This window comes from Octopus bimaculoides, chromosome 4 (genome assembly GCF_046866305.1).
Source record: "Octopus bimaculoides isolate indiv1 chromosome 4, ASM4686630v1, whole genome shotgun sequence".
NCBI classification, from domain to species: domain Eukaryota; kingdom Metazoa; phylum Mollusca; class Cephalopoda; order Octopoda; family Octopodidae; genus Octopus; species Octopus bimaculoides.
The window spans coordinates 15,387,917-15,413,135 of NC_142931.1; the positions used below are offsets into that span (position 1 = coordinate 15,387,917).

Genomic DNA, 25,219 nt, shown 5'->3' on the forward strand with positions numbered 1-25,219 from the left:
CTTGTTAGTGGATTTGGTAGAGAGAAACTGAAAAATCATGTTGTGTGTGTGTGTGTGTGTGTGTGTGTGTATCCTTGTCTTGCCATCACATGATGGTTGTCAGGAAGTGTCACTGTCATACAAGCAATGTTGTTCTTTTCCAGGTTCTTTTCCCCGTCTTCTGTGGAAATATGTTCAGCCATGGAGAAAACTTTTACCTTCCTTGGAAGCAGGTAAGGATTGGTGACATGAAGGGCATTTGGCCGTAGGAAATCAGACTCAACAAAGACCGTCTGACCTATGCAAGTGTGGAAAAGTGGATACCAAATGATGATGACGATGATGATGACAATATATGGTAAGTACACTCTGTTTGGTCGTTGGTATCAAACAGTACGAAGAATAACTAACACCAATACGTAGTTTCTTTTATATGTTTCATCCCTAAGGTTGTGGCCATGCTGGGGCACGACCAGTAAAAAAAATCTATACATATAAATTTATATATATATATATATATATATATACTTCTATATATAATGTCGAACGTGGAGGTGCAATGACCCAGTGGTTAGGGCAGCGGACTCACGGTCATAGGATCGCGGCTTCGATTCCCAGACTGGGCGTTGTGAGTGTTTATTGAGTGAAAACACCTAAAGCTCCATGAGCCTCCTACAGGGGATGGTGGCGAACCCTGCTGTACTCTTTCACCACAACTTTCTTTCACTCTTACTTCCTGTTTCTGTTGTGCCTGTAATTCAAAGGGTCAGCCTTGTCACACTGTGTCACGCTGAATATCCCCGAGAACTATGTTAAGGGTACACGTGTCCGTGGAGTGCTCAGCCACTTACACGTTAATTTCATGAGCAGGCTGTTCCGTTGATTGGATCAATTGGAACCCTTGTCATCGTAAGCGACGGAGTGCCAACAACAATAACATCTAACACAAGACATACATTTAATGTGTGCCATTGATTCACTGCTGTATTATTTCATATATCTATCTCACATCTACTTCACATACCTGCCTATATATATAACAAGAAATAAAGAGGATTAATAAATCCAAGCAGATATCTAGAAAGCACTCAGGATTTTTTAACTTCTTTCTATAATCTATATATGCTGGCACAACAGAAATGATCACGGATAATGCATGGTGTAAACATCAATTAAAGATGGGATTTTCTCCATTCTTATTCATGCTGTCAAATACTCTGAATTACCTTTATATATATAAAGAAATAGTTTTATTCTTAAACGCAGGATAATGCTAATAATATAGAATGAACAGGATAAAGTATCCATATTTTGCAGAAAAATCTGTCGGCGGCCAGCCATGAGACTGTCTCATGGCTGGCTGCCGACAGATTTTTTTCTGCAAAATATGGATAATTTATCCTGTTCATACTATATTATTAGCATTATCCTGCGTTTAAAAATAAAACTATTTCCTTATCTGTATCTTTTAATACGTCTCAACGCTTGTAAAGCAAACTTTGTTTGTTGACTTTCAATGCAAGTTGAATTTAATATATATATACATACATAGGCACGGGAGTGGCTGTGTGGTAAGTAGCTTGCTTACCAACCACATGGTTCCGGATTCATTCCCACTGCATGGCACCTTGGACGAGTGTCTTCTACTATAGCTTCAGGCCGACCAAAGCCTTGTGAGGGGATCTGGTAGATGGAAACTGAAAGAAGCCCGTCGTATGTGTGTGTGTGTGTGCACGCATGTATATGTTTGTGTGTCTGTGTTTGTCCCCCCAACATCGCTTGACAACTGATAGTGGTGTGTTTACGTTCCTGTAACTTAGCAGTTTGGCAAAAGAGACCGACAGAATAAGTATTAGGCTTACAAAGAATAAGTCGTGGGGTCGATTTGCTCGACTAAAGGCGGTGCTCCAGCATGGCCACAGTCAAATGACTGAAACAAGTAAAAGAGTAAAAGAGAGAGTGTGTGTGTGTGCATATATATATATGTATGTATGTATATATACACACATATACCTGCATTTAAGCATTTATGCATAAAACTAATTTTAGAAGATAATTTTCAAGTTTGTCAGATAATAATGTGAAGCACACATTTCTATTATGCCATCGATAGATGAATTAGATAGATATAGTCTACCAGAACACTACTGTCTATCTTGGACTACGCTATCAAGTGTAACTATCTTTTCCTTAAGATATTAACAACATGATTTGAAAGAAATTTGGCCAATTAAGAACAACTGATGAAAACATAGGTAGAAGTGGCAAGGGCCGATCCCATGAGGATGAGTCTTGTGACAACTGGATTCCTTTTGAATCAAACCTGTCCAGCCTATGCAAGAATACAAAAGTAGACATGATGATGACGATGATGATGATGTGAATATATTTTGATACTATTAACATAGAAGTTCACTGTAAAAGAAATTTATATCAAATGAATATTTTCTTTATATATTTTTACAGTAAGAATACAGTAGAAAATATATCTGTTTACTATTACTATAAATCTCACTTGTACATCATTCTTTTCAAGCCGCATAGCCTTCAGAGACCATTATCGCAATGCTGTCATGCATTTTAATCCTATCAATTACATTTGACTCTAAATACATTTGATCACCAAGGACCTTTTAATCTATTCCCTTTATAACATGACTGCTGCATAGAAAAGGTTCACTTATTACGCCATTGCTCTGGCCTTAACATAATAATGACTTGGAAGTCAAATTATCCGTTAGCTAAATGAGAATTCGGATGCTGCTATAAATCTGTCCAATATTGGCATCACTTCTCTCTTTCATCCATTCATTCTACTTCATATCCTAGGCATGTTAGTTGATAACAGACAAAATGTTGGTCCTTAACAAGGATCCGTTTACAAAATAATAACAAGCAAGCGGGCAATTGCAAAGTAAATATCTCTCCTAACCCCTGAAAAGAGAGGGGGAAGTCTTGCATATTTATAAGGTCAATACTAAACCTTTTCTTTACAGGAAAAGGAATGGAAAATATTGAGAAGACTGAAATGGAAAACGCCTACATTGGCTATCAATAGCAATTTCAGAAATTAATTTCCCTTTTACATGAAAGAATTAATTAAACATGATGATATGGCTGAAGAGCAATAATGAAAGTGGTGTTTGACTACTATTCCATACACTGGACTAAATATATGAAGTTTATTCCATTGCCAATCTAAGACAGCCAAAGAATTTCAGAAGAATGTAATTTGTTTATTGAATCAATAAAAATCTAACAAAGAAATAGAAACCAGGAAAGACTGACTGTTTTGATAGTTTGAAGTAATTTTGTTTTGGTTTCAATGCTGGAAACTGCTTTCACATAGAACACAGAGAAGACAGGCTGTGAGGAAATTGATAATTAAAATAATGATGTTCAAGTAATAACATAATTCAGATATAATAAAGAAAAATGGAAGGAAAATAATTTTATACAATTGGAAAACTGGCACAGCCTGTTTTAAGAATAATAGAATAATTTTGAAAATCAAATAAGAATTCATATATTCTTCAAAAGCAAACTGTATGCTGAAAAATTCTTAAAATTTCTTATCATTATTATTATAATTAATAAATCCTACATTATATTGTCCAGTGTTGTCCTCAATCTTTTAGTCAACCTTTTGTAATCAATAAATTTATTTTGTGATGTTTGTATCTTTGTGGCAAATATTTACATGAATGCATGTATGGCTGTGTGATTAAGAAGCTCACTTTGCAGCAATATGGTTTCTCCTGTTATAGTCCCAGGTCGATGAATGCCGTGAGTGAACATGGTAGACAAACTGTGCAGAAGCCCATTTTGCTTGTGTGTGCGTGCATGTGTGTGTTTTTGTCTACCTCCAAACCATTTGACAACCATTGTTGGTGCAGTTCTGCAAAAGAGACCAATAGAGTAAATACCAGGCTTAAAAAGTAAGTCCTGGGGTCGGTTTGCTAAGCTCTCTTCAAGGCAGAGCCCCAATATGGACAATGGACACAGCTCAATAACTGAAACAAGTAAAATGATGAAAAAGGAAGACAGTAATAAGAACAGTAACGTCGTCCTTTATAGGACCGCCACATTCTGTTAGCAAATAAACTTTACTATTCGGTAATGTTACTGTATACCTCCCGCTGAGAGATTTAAAACAAGTTGTTTTTCCTCTATATGAGATCAGTGACTGTGTGTCGCTTAAAGAATACATAGTGTTTGCAAGTGGAGAAAGCTTTCATCAACAACCAGTGATTATCTGAGACTGAGGACAGTTAACCACCCAGAAACCATGGTCTGTGAGTATCATGTAAGGCTGGAGATGGGAGCAAATAATGATAATAATAATAATAATAATAATGGGAGGAATAATAATAATGATAATATGCTGGATCATAGATACAGCATGCCCAGCCGACAACAAGGTATGCGATAAGGAAGAAAGAAAAGTCGAATGATATGACAGGTTTGCTTGGGAAGTTAAGCAGTTGTGGTCGATGAAAAAGGTGGCAGTAGTACCAATAATTGTCGGAGCCCCGGGAACAGTGAGTAAAAATCTTGAGAAGTACATGGAACAAATAGGGGCTGCAATAAAACAGCACTGCTTGGAACCGCTCGAATACTCAGGAAGGTGCTCGAAAAATAAGATGTTACCTTAGTTCACTGGTAGTGAACAGCTAACACCGTAGTACATCTCCAGCATTAGAAGCTGTGCAAAGGCAATAATAATAATAACAATAATCCTTTCTACTTACAAGGCCTGAAAATTCTGAACAGAGGACTAGTTGATTATATTGACCTCAGAGTTTCACTGACACTTAATTTATTGACCCCGAAAGGATGAAAGGCAAAGTTGACCTTAGTGGAATTTGAACTCAGAGCATAATGACAGGCAATATACTGCTAAGCATTTCATTTAGCTTGCTAATGATTCTGCCAGTTTGTCACCACAAAGGCAATGAATTGGTGGATTAATAATAAAGATAGTGATTATCAAAAATAATGTAAAGTTGTTGTTTTCATAAATAAGGATAAGAATGAAAGTTCAGAAAATAATCAGAAAAGAATAAAACCATTTGCATAAAGATAATGGTTGAGGAAGTAAACATGGGAAGAAGACTGTCATGTCAGACTGTGAAGCCATTAATACCACTTTTGAACAATTGGAGGTTGGGGGAATCTAATATTTGCAAAGAAAGGAAGAAACAGAAGATTATGAATATTTCATTCCATACATATGAGACTGGCTTTACAAGCATGTCAAAATGTTCTAATATTCATAGGTGTGTGTGTGTGTGCGTGTGTGTGTGTGTCTGTCTGTCTGTCTGTATGTTTGTGTGTGTGTGTGTGTGTAAAGACAGATGATGCATAAGAGATAATTGTACAGAATTCTTTCAAGCTGAACAATCACATATTTCGGTAGCGGAATTATATCCTTGAGAATAAGTACACATATATGTACATTCATATATGCACGCATGCACACACATACATACACACAAACACATGCATTCATACATACATCTACATACATATGTGTGTTTCCAAGTTAAAACAAATAGTTTTATGTGAACATGGGTGTATTTAAGTACAAGCAACCTTTTATATAAATATATAGGTTTGTGTGTGTGTGTATATGTATGTGTGCATATGAGGGGGTACTGAAAAGTTATTGGCTTTAAGGGCATTGCAAAAGACCTGGTTGGAGGCCCAACCTTCCAAGTTCTTTTACAGGGTTTAGAAAAACTGAAGGATTGCTGCAATAATTGTGTGAATCTGAGAGGGGAATATGTTGAATAAAATCATAATTAACTAATCCTTCTGTATTTTCTTTTACCCAAAGTCAGGAACTTTCCAACACTCCCTCGTGTATACACACATCATCCTCATTGTTGTCGTCATCATTGTTCAACGTCTGCTTTCCATGCTGGCATGGGTTGGACAGTTTGACGGAAGACTGGAAAGCCAGTAGGCTGCACCAGGCTCCAATCTGATCTGGCAAGATTTCTACAGCTGGATGCCCTTCCTAATGCCAACCACTGAGAGTGTAGTGGGTGCTTTTACGTGCCACCAGCACAGGAGCCACTCTGGTAGTACTGGCATCGACCACGTTCAGATGGTGCTTTTTATGTGCCACCGGCACAGGGAGCCAGTCAGGTGGCACTGGCATCAACCCACACTTGAATGGTGCTTATTACATGCCACCAGCGCAGGTGCCAGTCAGGCAGCACTGGCACCAGCCACAAATTATACAAATGTATATGGAGCTTTTATGTATGGTAAATATTATTTTACATTCGATTTTCTCCTTACTGGCATGGGTTTGATAGGTCTCCTGAAGCTAATTGTTTTTACCTCCAAATGTATTTTCCCAACTCTTTTAGTTGCCTCTTACCTCATACATTCATATTATTTACTCATTCTAAAACTAGAAATAATGACACTGTACTAACTTACAATTAATGCATGTGTATATTTCAACTTTGTTTAACGTCCACTTTCCATGCTGGCATGGGCTGGACGGTTTAACTGAGGACTGGCGAACCAGATGGCTGCACCAGGCTCCAATCTGATCTGGTAAGGTTCCTACAGCTGGATGCCATTCCTAATGCCAACCACTCTGAGAGTGTAGTGGGTGCCTTTTATGTACCACTGGCATGAGGGCCAGTCAGGCAATACTGGCATTGACCAAGCTCGAATTGTGCTTTTTACATTCCACTAGCACGGGAGCTCGTCAGACGGCACTGACAATGACCCACACTAGTATGGTGCATTTTATGTGCCACTGGCATGGGACCAGTCATGCGGCACTGGCAACGACTGCATTTGAATATTGCATTTTAAATGCTACCGGCATAGGAGCCAGTCAGGTGGCACAGGCAATGGTCACTCTACACTCTTCAACATAAAGTAACACAGAAATGAACAGGGAGAGAAAATAGAAAAGGCTTTAGTGGCTAGCGACCTATCAAGGCGAATCACACACACTCACACACATATATATATATATTTCATTATGCTGAACCATTAATTCCTCCACATTTCTTTTCTCTGTTTTTTTTTTTCTCTCTCAATCCTTTTTGCTGAAGAGCATAGGCTCAAAACGTCAAAGACTTTTCTCTTCTTCCCAAGCATTAAACTAATACACCTGCTTGTTGTTCCTTCACCTGTCTTCATCTTTTATTTTTTTGTAAATTTGAACTGTGTGTGTGTGTGTGTGTGTGTGTGTGTGTGTGTGTGTGTGTAGTCTTTAGATAAGAATTGTTGTTTATAAAATTGTGTAAAAGTGAAAGTGTGTCTTTCTAAACAAAAGATAAAAAGGGAGAAGCAAGATAGCAAGAAACGTGAAAATGGGAAATGGATTAGATTTCAAAAGAAATTAATTTCAAGAAGAAATAGCAAATTAACAGCTTTATGTAATGAGATAAAGTCCAACTGAGTTATAGGAGCATTGTGGGGAAATGAAAGACAAATATTTTCTAAGAACTGCAAGGTTAAATTGAATGAAAAGAAAATAAAACTCCTGAATTAAATTGAAAGTGAATGATAATCTAATGATTTGCTGGGATAAAAAAGCTTGTTTCACAATATTATTCTTTTTTAATACACAGTAGTTTTCAAAACATTTACTTACATATGCATTCACACACAATATTATTCATTATATATATATTTATACATACAAATACACACCACCATCATCATCATCATCATCACCACCACCACCACCACCACCACCACCACCACCACCACCACCACCACCACCACCACCACCATATATGTGTGTGTGTGTGTGTGTGTGTGTGTGTGTGATACATATATATGTATTATCGTTTAATGTCCACATTCCATGCTGGCATGGGCTGAATGGTTTGACAGGATCTATTTCTGGATCTATTTCTTTATTGCCCACATGGAGCTAAACATGGAGGAGACAAACAGGGACAGACAAAGGGATTAAGTTGATTACATCGACCCCAGTGGGGGTTGACGTTGGCGGAATTTGAACTCAGAATTTAACGGTAGACGAAATACTGCTAAGCATTTCGCCCGATGTGCTAACGATTCTGCCAGCTCACCGCTCTCCTGGTTTGACAGGATCTGCTGTGTCCAAAGACTGCATCAGGCTCAAGTGTTTGGTTTAGCATGATCTTTACAGCTGGATGCCCTTCCTAAGGCCAACCACACTTTGCAGCATGGACTGAGTGCTTATTTCGTGCCACCTGTACTATTGAGGTCACCCTGCAGTTCACAAAACTACAATAGACTCATTTTACTCTTTTATTTGTTTCAGTCATTTGACTGCGGCTATGCTGGAGCGCCACCTTAAGTCGAACAAACTGACCCCAGGACTTATTCTTTGTAAGCCTAATACTTATTCTACCAGTCTCTTTAGCCGAACCACTAAGTTACAGGGACGTAAACACACCAGCATCAGTTGTTAAGTGAAGGTGGGGGGGACAAACACAGACACACAAACACAAACACACACACACACATATCATCATATATATATATATATAAATATATATATATATATAAATATATATATATATGCCAGATCAGATTGGAGCCTGGTGCAGCCTCCTGGCTTCCTAGACACCAGTCGAACCGTCCAACCTATGCCAGCATGGAAAACAGACATTAAACGATGATGATGATATGGCAAATGAAAGACAGAAGATGGAATATATATATATATATATATATATATATATATATATATATATATATATATGTATGTATATTTGTATGTGTCAGGCTTCTTTCAGTTTCCATCAATTAAATTCACTCAAAAGGCTTGCCCAAGGTGCCACGCAGTGGGACCGAACCTGGAACCATGTGGCTGGTAAGCAAGCTACTTACCACACAGCCACTCCTGCTCATAATATACTTACAATAACAATCTAAACTTCAAACATAATGTAATTTATGAATAATACTGCAAGCAGTCACTTTAAATTATTGTCACTACCTCAACTATTTATCACAACTGACATGTATTGATGAGGATGAAAAGAATTTCTTTTACACATAAAATATTATGTAGTTATTTATAAAGTTATTTATACATAACACATTGAAAAAAATCTGAAGTTTTTCAAACAAAATTTTTACACAATTTTTGATTGAAAAAATATTAAAAATAAAGAAAAAATGATAGCTCAGTTATGATATCTTCAGAGATTAGAGTTAGACTCATAAATGTGTTCATGATTCTTAGCTTCAGATAAATCAAAAATAAAAGGATAATTAGTAATTAAATTTTTTTGAATATTTTTTTTTTTTCACCAGTTTCTAATCTGTTTTTGATTTGATTTGTTTTGTTTTTTTTACACTGGATTGAACTCCCCAATACAGATAATGGAAACAAATTTTAATTTTTAATTAATTAATGATAAATATTAATTGGGTAATGACCAGATTGAACGAAGAGAATCAGACGTATTTTGTTTCACTTTAGGTGCAGGCATGGCTGTGTGGATAAGGAATCTGCTTGCAACAATGAGAATTTAGGTTTAGCACCTTTGGCAGGTGTCTTCTTCTATAGCCCCTGGCCAACCAATTGAGATGGAAACTGCCTGAAGCCCTTCACTTTTGTGTATGTGTGCGAGAAAGAGAGAAAGAGAGATATAGTGTGGGTATGTGCTCCTGCATGTGCATGCATGCGTGTGTGCACAAGCATCATGTGTGTGTGTGTGTGTGTTTGTGTGCATGCATGTGTATGAATGTTTGAATTCTACACTTTCAACGATGTATGAAATAAAAAGACCCCTTATTCCAAAAACAAGTAAGGGTATGTAGTCATTTAACTTTTACTAACATCATCATTTGACGTCCGTTTTCTATGCTGGCATGGGTTGGATGGTTTGACTGAGGTCTGGAGAGCCAGCGGCTGCACCAGGCACCAATCTGATCTAGCAATGTTTCTACAGTTGGATGCACTTCCTAAAGCCAACCACTCCGAGAGTGTAGTGGGTGCTTTTTACATGCCACCAGCACAGGAGCCAGTCAGGCAGGCCTGGCATCGATCACTTCGGATAGTGCTTTTTACATGCCACCAGCACAGGGGCCAATCAGTGGGTACTGGATTGGGCCACGTTTGGTTGGTGCATTTTACGTGCCACTGGCATGAGAACCAGTCAGGGAGTACTGAGAGAAGAAAATATAAAATGAACAAACATGTGTGTGTGTGTGTATGTACATGTCTGTCTCAATCTCAATCTCTCTCTCTCCTTCCCTGCCTCTTGTCTTGTCTTGACTAGAATAACAATAATTTCTAACAGAGGTATAAGACCTGAAAGTAGTGGAAGTAGCTTAGTCAATCCAGTTGGCACTTATTGGACCTGGGCAGGATTTGAACTCAGAACATGGAAGTCTGAAAGAAATACAGGAAGATGCCATATGCAAGTGCCAGACACACCAGTGATTCTGCCAAACCACTGCCCTTAACAACAACAACAACAACAACAACAACAACAACAACAACAACAACAACAACAACGACGACAACAATAATTTAAGCGTTGTCAAAATCTGAGCAAACATCAAATGCTATAAGCAGCAATCAAAAATTCATTAGCAACAACCAAGTCACAAAACCCTGCCATGGTATGACTGTTCAGACTTGATAAGGAAATCAAAGCAAGTCATGCAAACATTATTATTTAATGTCTGTTTATCAACAGATAACCGGAAAACTGCTTGAATGGAAACTGGACAATGATGGAAATGTAATTATTTAGGAATAGAAACAAAACATATTTGGGGCTAAACATAGACATCAGTGGCTTTCACCAGATGACTTATACCCACCTATTCCCAATAGCTAAATGACAATACATACATACATGCATGGCAGATACTTGTGTCACGCAACTGGTACCCGTGCTGGTGGCACATAAAAGCACTTGTTACACTCTCGAAATTGTTGGTGTTAGGAAGGACATTCAGCTGTAGAAATCATGCCAAATCATACTGGAGTCTGGTGTAGCCCCTCAGCTTACTGGCCCTGGTCAAACCATCCAACCCATGCCAGCCAGCATGAACAATGGATGCTAAATGATGACCCACTACACTCTCGGAGTGGTTGGCGTTAGGAAGGGCATCCAGCTGTAGAAACTCTGCCAGATCAGATTGGAGCCTGGTGCAGCCTCCTGGCTTGCCAGTCCTCAGTCAAACCATCCAACCCATGCCAGCATGAACAATGGATGCTAAATGATGACCCACTACACTCTCGGAGTGGTGGGCGTTAGGAAGGGCATCCAGCTGTAGAAACTCTGCCAGATCAGATTGGAGCCTGGTGCAGCCATCTGGTTTGCCAGTCCTCAGTCAAATTGTCCAACCCATGCTAGCATGGAAAGCGGACGTTAAACGATGATGATGATGACGCATATATGCTACTACTACATCATCACCATCATCATTTAACATCCATTTTCCATGCTGGCATGGGTTTGATGGTTCAGATGGAACTGATGAGCCAGAGGACTCTGCAAAGCTCCAATATCTGCTTTGGCAATGGTTTCTACAGCTAGATACCCTTCCCAGTTCCACCGACTAACACAGAAAGTATTAGGTGCTTTTTTTGTAGCACCAGCACTTCTGAGGTTACCAAGTATCCACATAGCAAGACCCCTTAACTGAGTGGGTCACAATATTGAGGGATATGAAAGTACAATAAAGGGGCAGGAGCCGATGTCTTGCTGAAAAGGCAATTTAAATCCACGACACAATTAAAAATACCACCATCAAGACTGACAAGTTTAGTAAGGTATTAACCCTTTTGTTACCATATTTCTGTTGAGGTGCTCTGTGTTTTTTTCAATTAATTTTAAATATAATGAAGAATTTAGTAAAACAACTTAGTTACCATTAAGCTAGTGTTAAGAACATAAACTGTGACTAAGGTTTGGTGGAAGATTTTAATTCAGAACTTTTGAAAACAAGACATTTGTACTACAGAGCCAGAGGTGGTTTCAGCTGGGTTGGTATCAAAAGGGTTAAGAATTGTTTCTCTATTATATTTTTTAACCCTTTCATTACCGTATTTATTTTGAGATGCTCTATGTTTCTTTCAATTAATTTTAAATATAACAAAGAATTTAGTAAAACAACTTAGTTACCATTAAGCTAGTGTTAAGAACATAAACTGTGACTAAGGTTTGGTGGAAGATTTTAATTCAAAACTTTTGAAAACAAGACATCTGTACTACAGAGCCAGAGGTGGTTTCAGTCGGGTAGGTATCAAAAGGGTTAAGTCATCATTCCCTCATCCCAGGCCGCACATTACCGATATCCAACACTCACTTTCTCACATCTCCCCTACCTTCACTCCAATCACTGTTTTCTACCATTGTGCTAGTGTTCCCTTCATCGTTCAGCCTGGTTTTCTTCAGTTACCATTCTATCTCCTATTCACCTTTTTAGTTATATTGCCTTATGTGAATAGGGGCTGTACAAAATAACGAAGACTTTTTAATTTTCACTGCCTTATGCTTTGCATGAAGCAAATTCATTAGGGCTGACAGTGACAGATAAAAAAAAAAAATGCACCCAATACACCCTATAAAGTGGTTAGTGATTGAGCAGAGGTAATATTAGGTTGAGAGGACCTTGTAGTCTTGTCAAAGATGTGACAACCTCTCTCATGCTGATGTCATGATAAACTGCACCCAGTACTCCCTAAGCCTGACAAAATCTAGGACAGCCACAGCTAGAGTGTCTTTAACTATAACATGATCAGGAGCTGATCTTAAGCTAAGCAATAAAAAACACAAACGCAATAAAGAAAGATATAATATCTGATTTATTAGAGTATATTTTGATAAAGTGTGTGACAAATCATGTTATTGCCACAAGAAACACATAACTATTTGCCTCAGTCAATTTAGATGAAAATCAGTAAACCTCTCTATAGAAGTAGAGCTTTAAATATTTAGATTAGCATTTGGAAAGACATTCTATCATAAGACACTTTATTCTTACAGACACTCTTTGTACAAATATCAGAATTTGCAGATATATTCAAACTGTAATATCATTAACTGTTTTTAATGGATGAGTTTGTTTGTTTGTTTAAGTAATTAGATAGCTTCTGTCACTTAGGTGACCTAATTAACAGCAGATGAAGATGTTCTGAAAATATAGTTCCTAGGATAAGAACTGATCAGAGAAAGTTTAAAGCACTCTTTCTCGCTCTCTCTCTCTTTCCCTCTCTCCCAGCTTAAAAGGTTGACTCAGAGTAAAAGGCTGATTACATGATGCTTGTATACAAACAGTAATGCTACATGAGTAGTGAGACATGGGACCTGAATGCAGTGGGGTATGCAAAGGAAGAAATGAAGTTAAAATGCTCCATTCACTGTGCAACATCAGTATGTAGATAGGACAAAATACAAATACACTGAAAGAAAAACTGAGCTTAAGAGGAATTAGATGTAGTGTGCAAGAGAGAGGCCTCCGTTAGTATAGTCATGTGGTGAATATGGATGGGGACAACTTCATAAAGAAGTGCTGGTCATTTAGAGTGGATGGAACTGAAAGGAGACCCAGAGAAATGTGGGATAAAGTAGTGATGAGTGACTCAGGATGCTGAACCTCACAGGAGATGATAAACAACCAAGATGATTGGAAATTCACTAGGCTTGAGAAAACTTATCCATCATGGAAAAGCTGAGATACTACAAGCATTATATTTATATCTCTACATACACTGGGCCCTGCCCCTAATCTATCCTAGTCAAATCTTCCCCACCTCTTCCTAACATCCATTCCTTCATTACCTTTCTAACTACAGTACTATTCATCTGTTGCCATTATATGAGAGCAGAATTTCACACATTTCATCACGTCTTGTGCTACCAGTTATCCCTAGCCCTGGAACCACTTTTTTTAAATCCATCCCTTATTATTATCCCTTCCCACTTATTTTTCACTGATCACCTTTTCTGTGTTGTTAGCTACTTCTCTGTTTCCACTGAGTTACATCTTAAGACTGCCATATCTGATCCTTAACTTCCTCTCACATCTGTCAATGACTGCACCATACTTTTGCTCACCACTCACTGCATCCACTCCTATGTACCTCTGACTTCCATCTATGTCACTGTACATCTGTCTCTCTCTAATCACTACCATCTTCATCTCTCTTTCCAGCTACTCTCACCCGTTATTTATAAAATGCAGGGCAACCATGTATCTTCTCAAAAGCAAGATATCTATTCCTGTCCTTCTATCACCTTCGCTTCTCACTACCAAATATAAAATCACCTCTCTCCACTACACCCCCTACTCAACCAAGGGAGCTTCTTTTTGTCTTGAAAATTACTTGGTGACTTCACAAGTGCTGATTCCACAAATAAAGCACCCAGTACACTCTGTAAAACGTTTGGTTAAGGAAGAGCATTCAGCCATAGAAAGTAGACACTGGGGCTTGATGCAGCCCCATGGCTCATCAGATCCTCTTAAACTATTTCACCTATTCCAGCATGGAAGATGGACATTAAATGATGATAATAATGATGATAGTGGCGATGAGGAGGACAAGGAGAAAGAGGATGAAAAACAAAGACTGAATAAATAAATAAATAAGTAAATAAATATACAAATAAATGAACTGATAAGCACATAAAAGGGTAAGAAACAGTAACTTACCAATTGTTTGACCTTTCTGTCAAACTGAGCTGTTGGTGAGTCTGAGATTTTGAGCACAACATCACAGCTGTTGATGTAAAATGTGTCAAAGGTGAGTAACACAAACTGGTATTTGCTTCTTGATGATGCTCCCAATATGAACTGGCAGTCTTTGTCTGAATTTGGACTTTGTGGGGCAGTGATTTTGCCAACAATTATTGCACATTGATCATCTTCAAGCCATTTGATCCGGATTTTACTACAGTGGATTGGATCATCAAGACCATCTGAAGTAAAGAAAAAATGAATGATAACAAGATTAACCCTTTCATTACTGTATTTATTTTGAGATGCTCTTTGTTTCTTTCAACTACTTTAAATATAACAAAGAATTTAGCAAAAAATAACTTAGTTATTAAGCTAGTGTTAGGAAATGTAAATTGTGATTAAGGTTTGGTGGAAGATTTTAATTCAAAACTTATGAAAACAAGACATTTGTATTACAGAGCCAGAGCCGGTTTCAGTGAGGTTGGTAATCAAAGGGTTAAAGATAACAAAATAAGGGATAACAAGATTTGGTATATCAAGATTAGGGATTAACAAGGAATAGAAACATTGTATTGATTGCTGGATATGGTGAATAATTGTTAACATCAATCCATTTTCTCTACTCGTTACTCCCAGAAGGGTCATGGAGGTAAGGTTCTTAGACACCTCCTCCATAGGGTCCGTTCAGAAGCAATCATCATTACATTTTCTGGCTGAATTCCCAAGTGTGACTAATTAAGACTATGAATATTATCCAAATGTCTCATTCTTAGTCTATTCCTTTAGCATTCAGATTATTCTATCAAATGTAAAGCTTACATATTCACATCGTTTTAAATTATTTTTAAATCGTGCATTATTTCATGGTTTTGAGATTTCAATGATGGGATTCTAATTTCAAAATGACACTGTGGGGTAAGTGTGAAAAGTCAGATCTGACCAGTTTGAAAATAAAACAGGTGGAATATTTTGTCTGGATATGACCAATTGAAATGCTGAAGGGTTAAAGAAAATAGTCATGAGCCATATTCCAAAGGAATAAGCATCTGAGCTCTCAAAGAATCAAGTCTGTTTTGATTCTTCAATTTAACTGGAAAAGTATGAATATCAGCTTTTGCATCATGTTATATTCATTTCCTCTCTCTCTCTCTGAAGTCAATAATTCTAATTATCTCTTTATTTACAGTGTCAACTAATTACGAATAATCAAGCAGAACATATAAATATTTGGAGTATGGTTATTTATCTGAAGAGAGAGCAAAGAGAGAGAAGAAATAAAGGTTGACAATTTGTTTGTATTTGAAGGTAAATGAGAATTATTAAGTTTTTCACTTACAGCGTTTGGTTTCACAAGCTTCACAAAGGAGTATTACCAACACAAACACTAACACCTGGATTTCTTGTCCCATGTTTAAGTTTCTTAGCAACTGCAAAATAAATAAATGCAGTAGTGAATAAAACACCATAAAAAAAGCAAAAACCAAACAAATAATCAAGCATTCAATACACGTTTCATCAATCAAGCAAAGTTAAACAGATCAATAACTGGCAGCATTTTTGCACACTGTAATTTCTCTCACCAACATAGTTATGGCGAACGTCAGAAAATTCAACCATAAAACTTCCAAAACTATACAAATATACAGCAATGTGTTCATGCTCAAAATAACAATTACCAATAAAATTTGTTCTTTTCTAATTGCTTTTAATTTGAAAACATTATTAGCATTTCCCCCCCCCCCCCAATCATTGTCCTTTTTTGTGTTTTAATATCCACTTTTCCTTACTTGCCAGATGGAGTTTATTGAGACAGATTTTCTACAGTCGAATGCCCATCCTGTCACCAACCCTTACCTCTTTCCAAGGAAGATCATATTTCTCAATTGTCAGGTATGTTTCCACAGGATATTGGAAATGAATGACACTGCTTGTATGATGGTGACACTCATTTACACCTGTTACTCTATATAAAGTCAAGGAGATAAAAACATACACAAACTCACAACACACACATATACATACATACATTCATACAAACAAACAAAAATATCCTGTTGTTGATGTTGAAATTCCAATGAAGGAACCTTAGATCTATGTTAGAAACCGGATCTTTCTCTATTGGCAAGAAATTTTGAAATAAACTGAATAATGACATACATGTAGCATTGCTGTTCACGCACAGGCATCATACACTCTGCCTTTCACTCTGAGGAAGGGCATCCAGCTGTAGAAACCTTGCAAGATCAGACTGCCAGTCCTCAATCAAACCATCTGCATAGAAAGCGGATGTTAAATAATGATAAACAGCTAAACTTTCCCCGAATGGTTGAGACTGAATACCTGTGCACGGTTGACTTCAAGTTAAGCAACACTACCCCTACCACCTATGAAATCACCTACATTATTAGCTATCTCGTCCATTGTGTCCAACCCATGTAAGAATGAAGAAAAATAAGGACATAAAACGACAATAATAATGATGATAATGTATTTCATTTCACTGTCTTTACTTAAATAATCTATTTATGGTTAAAATTCCATTGTCACCGTCTTTCTATAGTTTTTCATCTTCTGCTTGTCAGATATTAAAAGAAAAGAAATTGCATTATGCCATAACACATTGTGAGACTTACAACATTATATAATGAGAATATAATGCTTTCTATATACCATTTATCACTGAAATATTGGCTTTCTCTGGTTGTCAAAGTCAAAATATTTAGTTTTATAAGCCAAGAGGTGAAGCAGACATTTTATACAATATATTCAATAGTGAAAATCAGTTCATACATCTTTCTATTTCATCCCCACCCCAACTGCCATAAATTTTGTGTGGCTGTGTATTTGTACAGTCATGGCAGCTATAGTTAAGAAGCTCACTTCTTAACCACATGGTTTTGAGTTCAATCTCACTGCATGGCACCTTGGGCAATGTGTATTCTGCTATACCTGAAGACCAACTAAAGTATTTTGAGTGGATTTGGTTGGCAGAAACTAAAAATAGCCTATTACATACATATATAGGTGTGGCTGTGTGGTAAGAAATTTGCCTCCTAACCACATGTTTTCAGGTTCATTCCCACTGTATGGCATCTTAGGCAAGTGTCTTCTACTTTAGCCTCAGGCCAAGCAAAGCCTTGTGAGTTGATTTGGTAGATGGAAACTGAAAGAAGCTTGTTGCATGTGTATGTGTGTCTTTGTTCTTGCCCCCACCACTGCTTGACAATTGGTGTTGGTGTTATTTCTTGACTACTAACAAGGGGCTACACACAGAGGGGACAAACAAGGACAGACAAATGGATTAAGTCGATTATATTGACCCCAGTGCGTAACTGGTACTTATTTAATCGACCCCAAAAGGATGAAAGGCAAAGTCGACCTCGGCAGAATTTGAACTCAGAACGAAGCGGCAGACAAAATACCACTAAACATTTCGCCCAGCGTGCTACCGTTTCTGCCAGCTTGCCGTCTTGGTGTGTTTACATCTCCATAACTTAGCAGTTAAGCAAAAGGGAGTGATAGAATAAGTGCCAGGCTTTAAAAGAAAATAAGTACCAGGGTCAATTTGGTTGAGTGAAATTCAAGGCAATGCCCCCCAGTATGGCCACAGTCTATTGACCGAAGCAAGTAAAAGATAGATGTGTGTGTGTGTGTGTGTGTGTGTGTGTGTGTGTACATGCGCGAGTGCATATGTGTGTGTATTTATGAAATCATATTTCCCATGGGTTCATTGGTTTGTAAACAATGGCTTCTTGATGGTGTCCTTTGCTTTCAGTCCAACCAAAATGCATGTCTGGCCTCCTTCACAAATTGCACCATCTTTATAAACAGAAGGCTCACTCATTCAGAGATGTTTCTTTCTAATTCTCTGTATAAGACATGTCCAGGCTGTCAGTTATTCGATAGACTGGGAGATTATTATTTTGCTTGGAAATAAGTGGATTCTAGTAACAGGAAGAGCATCTGGATACAGAAAAACTCTACCTCGATGCACACACGTCTGTCCTATGCAAGCATGAAAAGGTAAATGTTAAAACAATGATGATGGTTTTTCTTTCATAAATCTTGTTTAGAATCTAGATTTTATACTGATGCACCAAAATATTTATTACCTTGGATTCTGTTTCCATGAGACAACGTGACTGGCTTTGGAACAGATAAGAACGGTTGACAAATAGAATTTGATAATCTTTTTTATTTTCATTCTTACATGAATCTCTTTCAGGATCCTTTGATCCTCTTCAAGTCATAATTGTTTTTTGTTTTGTTGTTTTTCTACCAAACCTAATATTTTTTTTTCTTCGGTTCTCAACAAACAGCTTTAGCAGCAATGAATGCACAAACCAAGTTAACCATATGAGAGGAGTCATGACTGTTGGCATTTCAGAAATCAATACTTTTATTACAAATGTATTTTGGACTGTCCCCGTTTTAATACAAGAAACAAATTAAAATGCATTAGGTTAAAAAAAGAAACATGACTCGAATCTATAAATGAGTCAGGTGATATTGTATAAAAAGTCTTCTCTCATAAAATAAAAACTTGCTTGCAGGTTATGTTGTTTTGACGAACCATATTCTAAAGAACACAAAAATTATACTTTCTAGGAAGAAAATGTAACGAAATACTAAAATTTTATAGCCTGAGTAGTTTTATTACTGTAATCAAGTGAAACCCTAAAATTTGAAGTTTGCTTATAATATTTTAGAAGACAAAATGGGCATTACTAAATATAACTTTCTGAGGAAATTGGAGGAACATTACAAGATTAGAACGAAGTAAAGCAAAAATTATTTTTAATAATTGTAAAAATAATTAAGTTTTATTTATAGTACACAGTTTGCAGATATGCAAATCATTTAGAAAAATGAGTTCAAACTTTATTTTTTTCTAATTTAATTTAGCAATAAATATTGTGTTTTTTACATTTGAGATACAGAGTTAATGAGAAAAATACTGAAACCAACTTTCACTTATTTGGAACTAGTAGAGTAGTTGATGGTAAGAAAGATATCCAGTTATAGAAACCATGGAATGTATGAACAAAACAGATTCTGCAAGCCATACTGCAGGTTATATGATTAGGAGGACAGTAACTTCAAATAAGAACTAACAGAAGGCTGAGGGGGCTTTTTAACCCTTCCATAGGGATCAATTGGTTTAGTTCTGGTAACATGATAAAATACATGCAGTCTACACTGTAATCTATACAAAACAAAAAAGCATATCAGTTTTCTTTGTGGCTGTGTGTGATAGAGGATGAAAACTACAACAGAAGAGACAGACCTATCTAACTCATGCCAGCATGGAACAACAAATATAATGAAATGATGACAATAAAGAAGAGGAGGAGGGGGAGAGGGCAGAGGAGGAGGGTAACAACAGCAATAATAATGGCAACAAGAGTGATGATCAAATAAATAATATTCTAGTCATATTAGTCAGCAGTATCAATAATATTTCCTAATTGTTATATTGGTATAAAAATGAAATTCCTTGTTCACCAATTTTCAAATTTGAAATTTTAATTTTTTTTTAAACTTTGCATAAATTAAGTTTTTGATATCAACCAATCACATTATTTGAAATGGCTTAAACCAAACATGCGTAAACTATGGAATGACTTTAATAGTTTAGCATTCAGATTACTCTGTCAAATGTAATGCTTGTTTATTCACATTGTTTCAAATTAATCATGCATTATCTTGCAGCTTTGAGATTCCAGTGGTGTCACTGTTTATTTTCAGAATGACATTGTAGGTAGATGTGAAAGGTTGGATCTGGCAGGTTTGAACATAAAACAGGTGGAATATTTGGGTTGGTTATGGCTGGTTTAAATGCTAAATGGTTACAGTAGTCTTAGATTCTACTTGATATTAATTTTAAGGGATAATTTTAATTCTATGGTTATATTATTACAAAAATATGCAAATCTTTCATATTGAAAACTAGACAATATTTCTGACACTGCAGGTGTCATAACAGATCTTTCTCCATCTAAGCTCCAGTATATTGGAAAATTCTTTCTTATTTCTTTATTGCCCACAAGGGGCTAAACATAGAGGGGACAAACAAAGACAGACAAAGGGATTAAGTCAATTACATCAGCCCCAGTACGTAACTGGTACTTAATTTATCAACCCCGAAATGATGAAAGGCAAAGTCGAACTCGGTGGAATTCGAACTCAGAACATAACGGCAGATGAAATACCACTAAGCATTTTGCCCGGCATGCTAACATTTCTGCCAGCTCACCGCCTTCTTGGGATATTCTTGGAATATTCTTTCTGTTAACCCTTTCTTCACCCACCCAGCTGAAACCAGCTTTGGCTCTGTAAAACTAATGTTTTGTTTTCATAAGTCTTGAATTAAAATCTTCCACCAAACCTTAGTCACAATTTATGTTCCTAACACTAGCTTAATGATAACCAAGTTATTTTATTAAATCCTTTGTTATATTTAAAATTATTTGAAAGAAACTCAGAGCATCTCAACAGAAATATGGTAATGAAAGGGTTAATGTTTGGTTATGTCACTCAATATATTCAAATGTCATATGGTGTTCATGTCGTTAAACCCTGAATCAGCCCTGGCTGAGAAGACCTATGATCATAGGCATTCCAACCATGACTTGTCCATTTTTCATTCTTGAACTACATAGTCCAATATGTCCTTCTCTTTTTAAGGTGGTGGGTGTGATTTGAATGGTATTTAGCTGGTATTTCTAGCTGGACAAGCAACCATACAGAAACTACCTCGTTAACTGAAAACATCACACGAACCACCTATAATTTCTACCTATTTGAGAATCAAAATCAACTGCATTCAGGCATCATTCTTTTGATCTCAAGTGAATTCTGTTTCTTCAAAAAGCTACAAATCAATCATTCTAAGATAAGTAATATTGGTATTCTATAAATATATTGTTATTTAGTCATTGAAAAACATTCTCGCTAGTTCAAAATACAAAACAAAAATGGATAAAAACAGAGACATTTTCCCTTACTATGTTGATTTCAGATATGAGATCAACTTATAGAATTAAGATAAAAATTTTTATCTGAGTTTCAGTTAATTTGTGACAAACTCTTCTAGTTCATTGTGTGTGTGGAGGGGGCATGCCCATGTGTGTGCACATGTTTGCAAGCACTTCCTAAACCATATAGACTAAGAGATATAGTTTCTGTTTTTGAGGTGTGTTACATAAACAAGAAATACTTCAAAAAGTTTTATTCAGCAATTCAAGTCTTCCGCCATTCCTGTTGTCATATTTTTTCTTCTTCTTTTTGACAGTGGAGCCAACACATGTACACTGAGGTTGAGATTACACACATACACACAACTGCACTAAAGCTGATATCAGATTCAAAACATATTAGAGATAAACATACATGCACCATGTTGACATTACACACAAAGATATATGTGCACTGTGGTTAATATTATGTTTAAAACAAATATCGGTAAGCTGACAGAATTGTTAGTACACCAGGCGAAATGCTTGGTGGTAATTTTGTCTGTCTTTACATTCGGAGTTCAAATTCCACCGAGGTCAACTTTGCCTTTCATCCTTTTTGGAGGTCAATAAAATTAAGTACCAGTGAAATACTGGGGTATATGTAATTGAAAAGAATATTGTGTTTAAAACAAATATTGGTGAGCTGACAGAATCGATAATGAGTTGGACAAGATGTTTAGTCGCACTTCTTCTGGCTGCTTATTTTCTGAGTTCAAATTCAGCCAAGGTCAACTTTGCCTTTCATCCTTTCAGGGTTGATAAAATAAGTACCAGTAATCGACTTACTCGCTCCCTGAAATCGCTGGCCTTGTGCCAAAATTTGAAACCAATATCAAGGCAGCGAGCTGGCAGAATTGTTAGCACACTGGGTGAGATGTTTAGTGGCATTTCATCCATCTTTACGTTCCGAGTTCAAATTCTGCTGATGCCGACTTTGCCTTTCATCCTTTCGGGGTCAATGAAATAAGTACCAGTGGAACAATGGGGTTGATGTAATTGACTTAACCCCTTCCCCTAAAATTACTGGCCTTGTAACTTGGAATATTTTTGATAAAAAAAACAGTCAATATAGGCACAAACTTTGCAAGAGACAAGCACACACCTGTACATCATCTATGCTAAAAGGCAAACTTTTGGATTCCACAAAGTGATAAAAATCAATGGATGCTAGGATAGTAAAAGCAATTATAAAACTATGAAAGAGAAAATCGTGAAGAAGCAAAACTAATTCTGAAGGAAGCAGCAACAACAGCATTTTCTCTTCCAGGGTTATGTATAATATGTCAAAATTGTATTCAGACAATTCCATTTGCCAACATACCAGTTTATTATTTCTAACCTTTGATGAAAGCTGGTTTTTGAGAATAAAAGTAAATAGCTGCATGATTTGTTAATAGTTGAAAAGCTTTGGCAATTAATGTTTCCCCTTTCTGACACTTTCAATGGTGGGTAAGGCTTTCCAGTGTAAGCAAAAGTGTTGCAGTTATGTCCTTGATAAATAGGACAATTATTTTGCTGCCACCATGGAGGTATCAGTTCAAAGTACAAATATTCCAGATTCATCAACTCTTCTAAGTGTAGCCTTGAGAACAAAGACTTGCTGCTATTAAAATCACATTTTTGTGATTCTGTTAAAAGGTTAATGGGAAATTGATGAAAATAGCTTTACATTATCTGAATCCACCTGGAATATTATGAGAACATTACAAGCAACCTTTAAAGTGATATTATTATTAGTATTATTATTGTTATTATTATTATTATTATTATTATTATTATTAAGAGAGTGATAGTGCCTCAATGCTTCTAACCTTTCTGGATCTAGCTTTAGAATTCTACAAGAAATTTTATATCCCAGAAAATGGATAGTTTGCATGTTATATGTACACACTTATTTCCTTCCAAATATTAAACTTATCTAAATTTTGGTTTATGTTCCTCTATATTTCTTCAACATATGATCATATCATCAATATTAGAAAATATCTTATTTAAACGATTAGCAGTTATTATGTTATCAATTATTCTTTGAGAGGTAACTACAGCATTCCTCAACCCAAAAGAAATTTTTATAAAACTGACAATTTTCCATTATTTTTAAATCATGCTGCAACAGGGTTGATCATCGATATACACTGTGACTTAGGCCTGTTTAAAGTCAAACCGGCTCAAAAAAATTATATTTTGAGATGTTATTTGCCAAAGTTAAAATTAAAGTTAATGGATGTTCATTTGGAGAAGCTGATTAACTACTCAGGAGTAAGGTAACAGCATTTTTAGTTTATTAGAATTTTTCAGAATTAGAATTTGGACACGTCATGGAGAAACATTCCCCCTGTTAACTCCCCTTTCAGTAATGCATGGCTTAGCTTAACAATTTTTCTCAAAACCCTTAAACATTTGAAGAGGGTCTATAAGCATACAAGTTGTTAGTCCTCAAATTGAGAATGCAGGTACCAACTGCCTGAGACCATTCTTGGTCCTATGATATAAGCATCCTCTTTTGAAGTTATCTAAATTAAAATATTTCATCAAAGTTTCTGGTTAACTCATGTTCCAAAAACAAGTTAAATGAGTGGAAATCAAACCAGAATTAATTGAAAACAAAAAGCAGAGCATTTCAACTGAAACAGTAACAAAGGAGTTAATATTCACGCTTTCGTTAAGCACCATAACACTTTGAGTAATACAAATAAAAGATCATCCATTGTTGAAAATTTGATATTATCATTTTAGATATTGTCATTAAGAATAACAGTATAGTTACAAATAGCAAAATCTTGAATTACTTTCTTGTGTGTTTAGGAAGCAATAGTAATTGTAACAGTAGATTTAATATGTAATTTCATATTAATGATAAAATGCCATGCAAATAAAACTTCCAGTTTTTTCCTGAATGAAGTGAGGTGTCAACATTTATATTATTTATTATAGTTGTTAAGGCAGTGAGCTAGCAGAAACGTTAGCACACCGGGTGAAATGCTTAGCAGTATTTCGTCTGCTGCTACATTCTAAGTTCAAATTCTGCCTAGTTGCAAATGAAGGACACCACTGTGTGATGGTGATGCTCGTTTACAACTAGTACACGTTATCAAGACAAGGAGACACAAACATATATATATATTGAGTTGGATTGGATTGCTCTTGTTCAGTCCACTGCAGAACAAGGGCCTCAGCAGGTTCTCTTCATCAGAGAATGGCTTGAGATCATACTGGTTTGATGAATCTACTCTGTCACATGGCTCGACATGACTCGGGCAGAGGGATGCAGTTTTGTTTTTTTATATATTCACACTCAGTAGTTAAGGTCAATTACATCATCATCATCATCACCATTGCTTTATCTACCAAGGTACTGTCAATTCAGGAAGCTGTCCATCAACTGGGTCAACTGGACTCTCCTCCTCCCATTTATTCTCTACATTCAGTAGTCTTTCATAATGGCATTTCCAAGCCTCTTTCTTTGCAAAATCACTAAATGCAAATGTACCATCATCCATGTGGACACATTTCTCTCTTATGACATCACAATTTTTCTCACA

The 25,219-nt window shown here is 36.4% G+C and overlaps 1 protein-coding gene across 15 annotated transcripts in view; it reads right to left on the reverse strand.

Moving 5' to 3' along the window:
* Positions 1-25,219, reverse strand: part of LOC106877240 (uncharacterized) — a 156,995-nt gene that overhangs the window by 33,675 nt on the left and 98,101 nt on the right. For all 15 annotated transcript variants that reach the window (XM_014926142.3, XM_014926126.3, XM_014926104.3 and 12 more), the window contains 2 exons: positions 15,995-16,085; positions 14,632-14,897 (listed from right to left, as the gene is read on the reverse strand). In XM_014926142.3, coding sequence (XP_014781628.1) covers positions 14,632-14,897; positions 15,995-16,085 — 357 coding nt within the window. The remainder of the gene's footprint in view (positions 1-14,631; positions 14,898-15,994; positions 16,086-25,219) is intronic.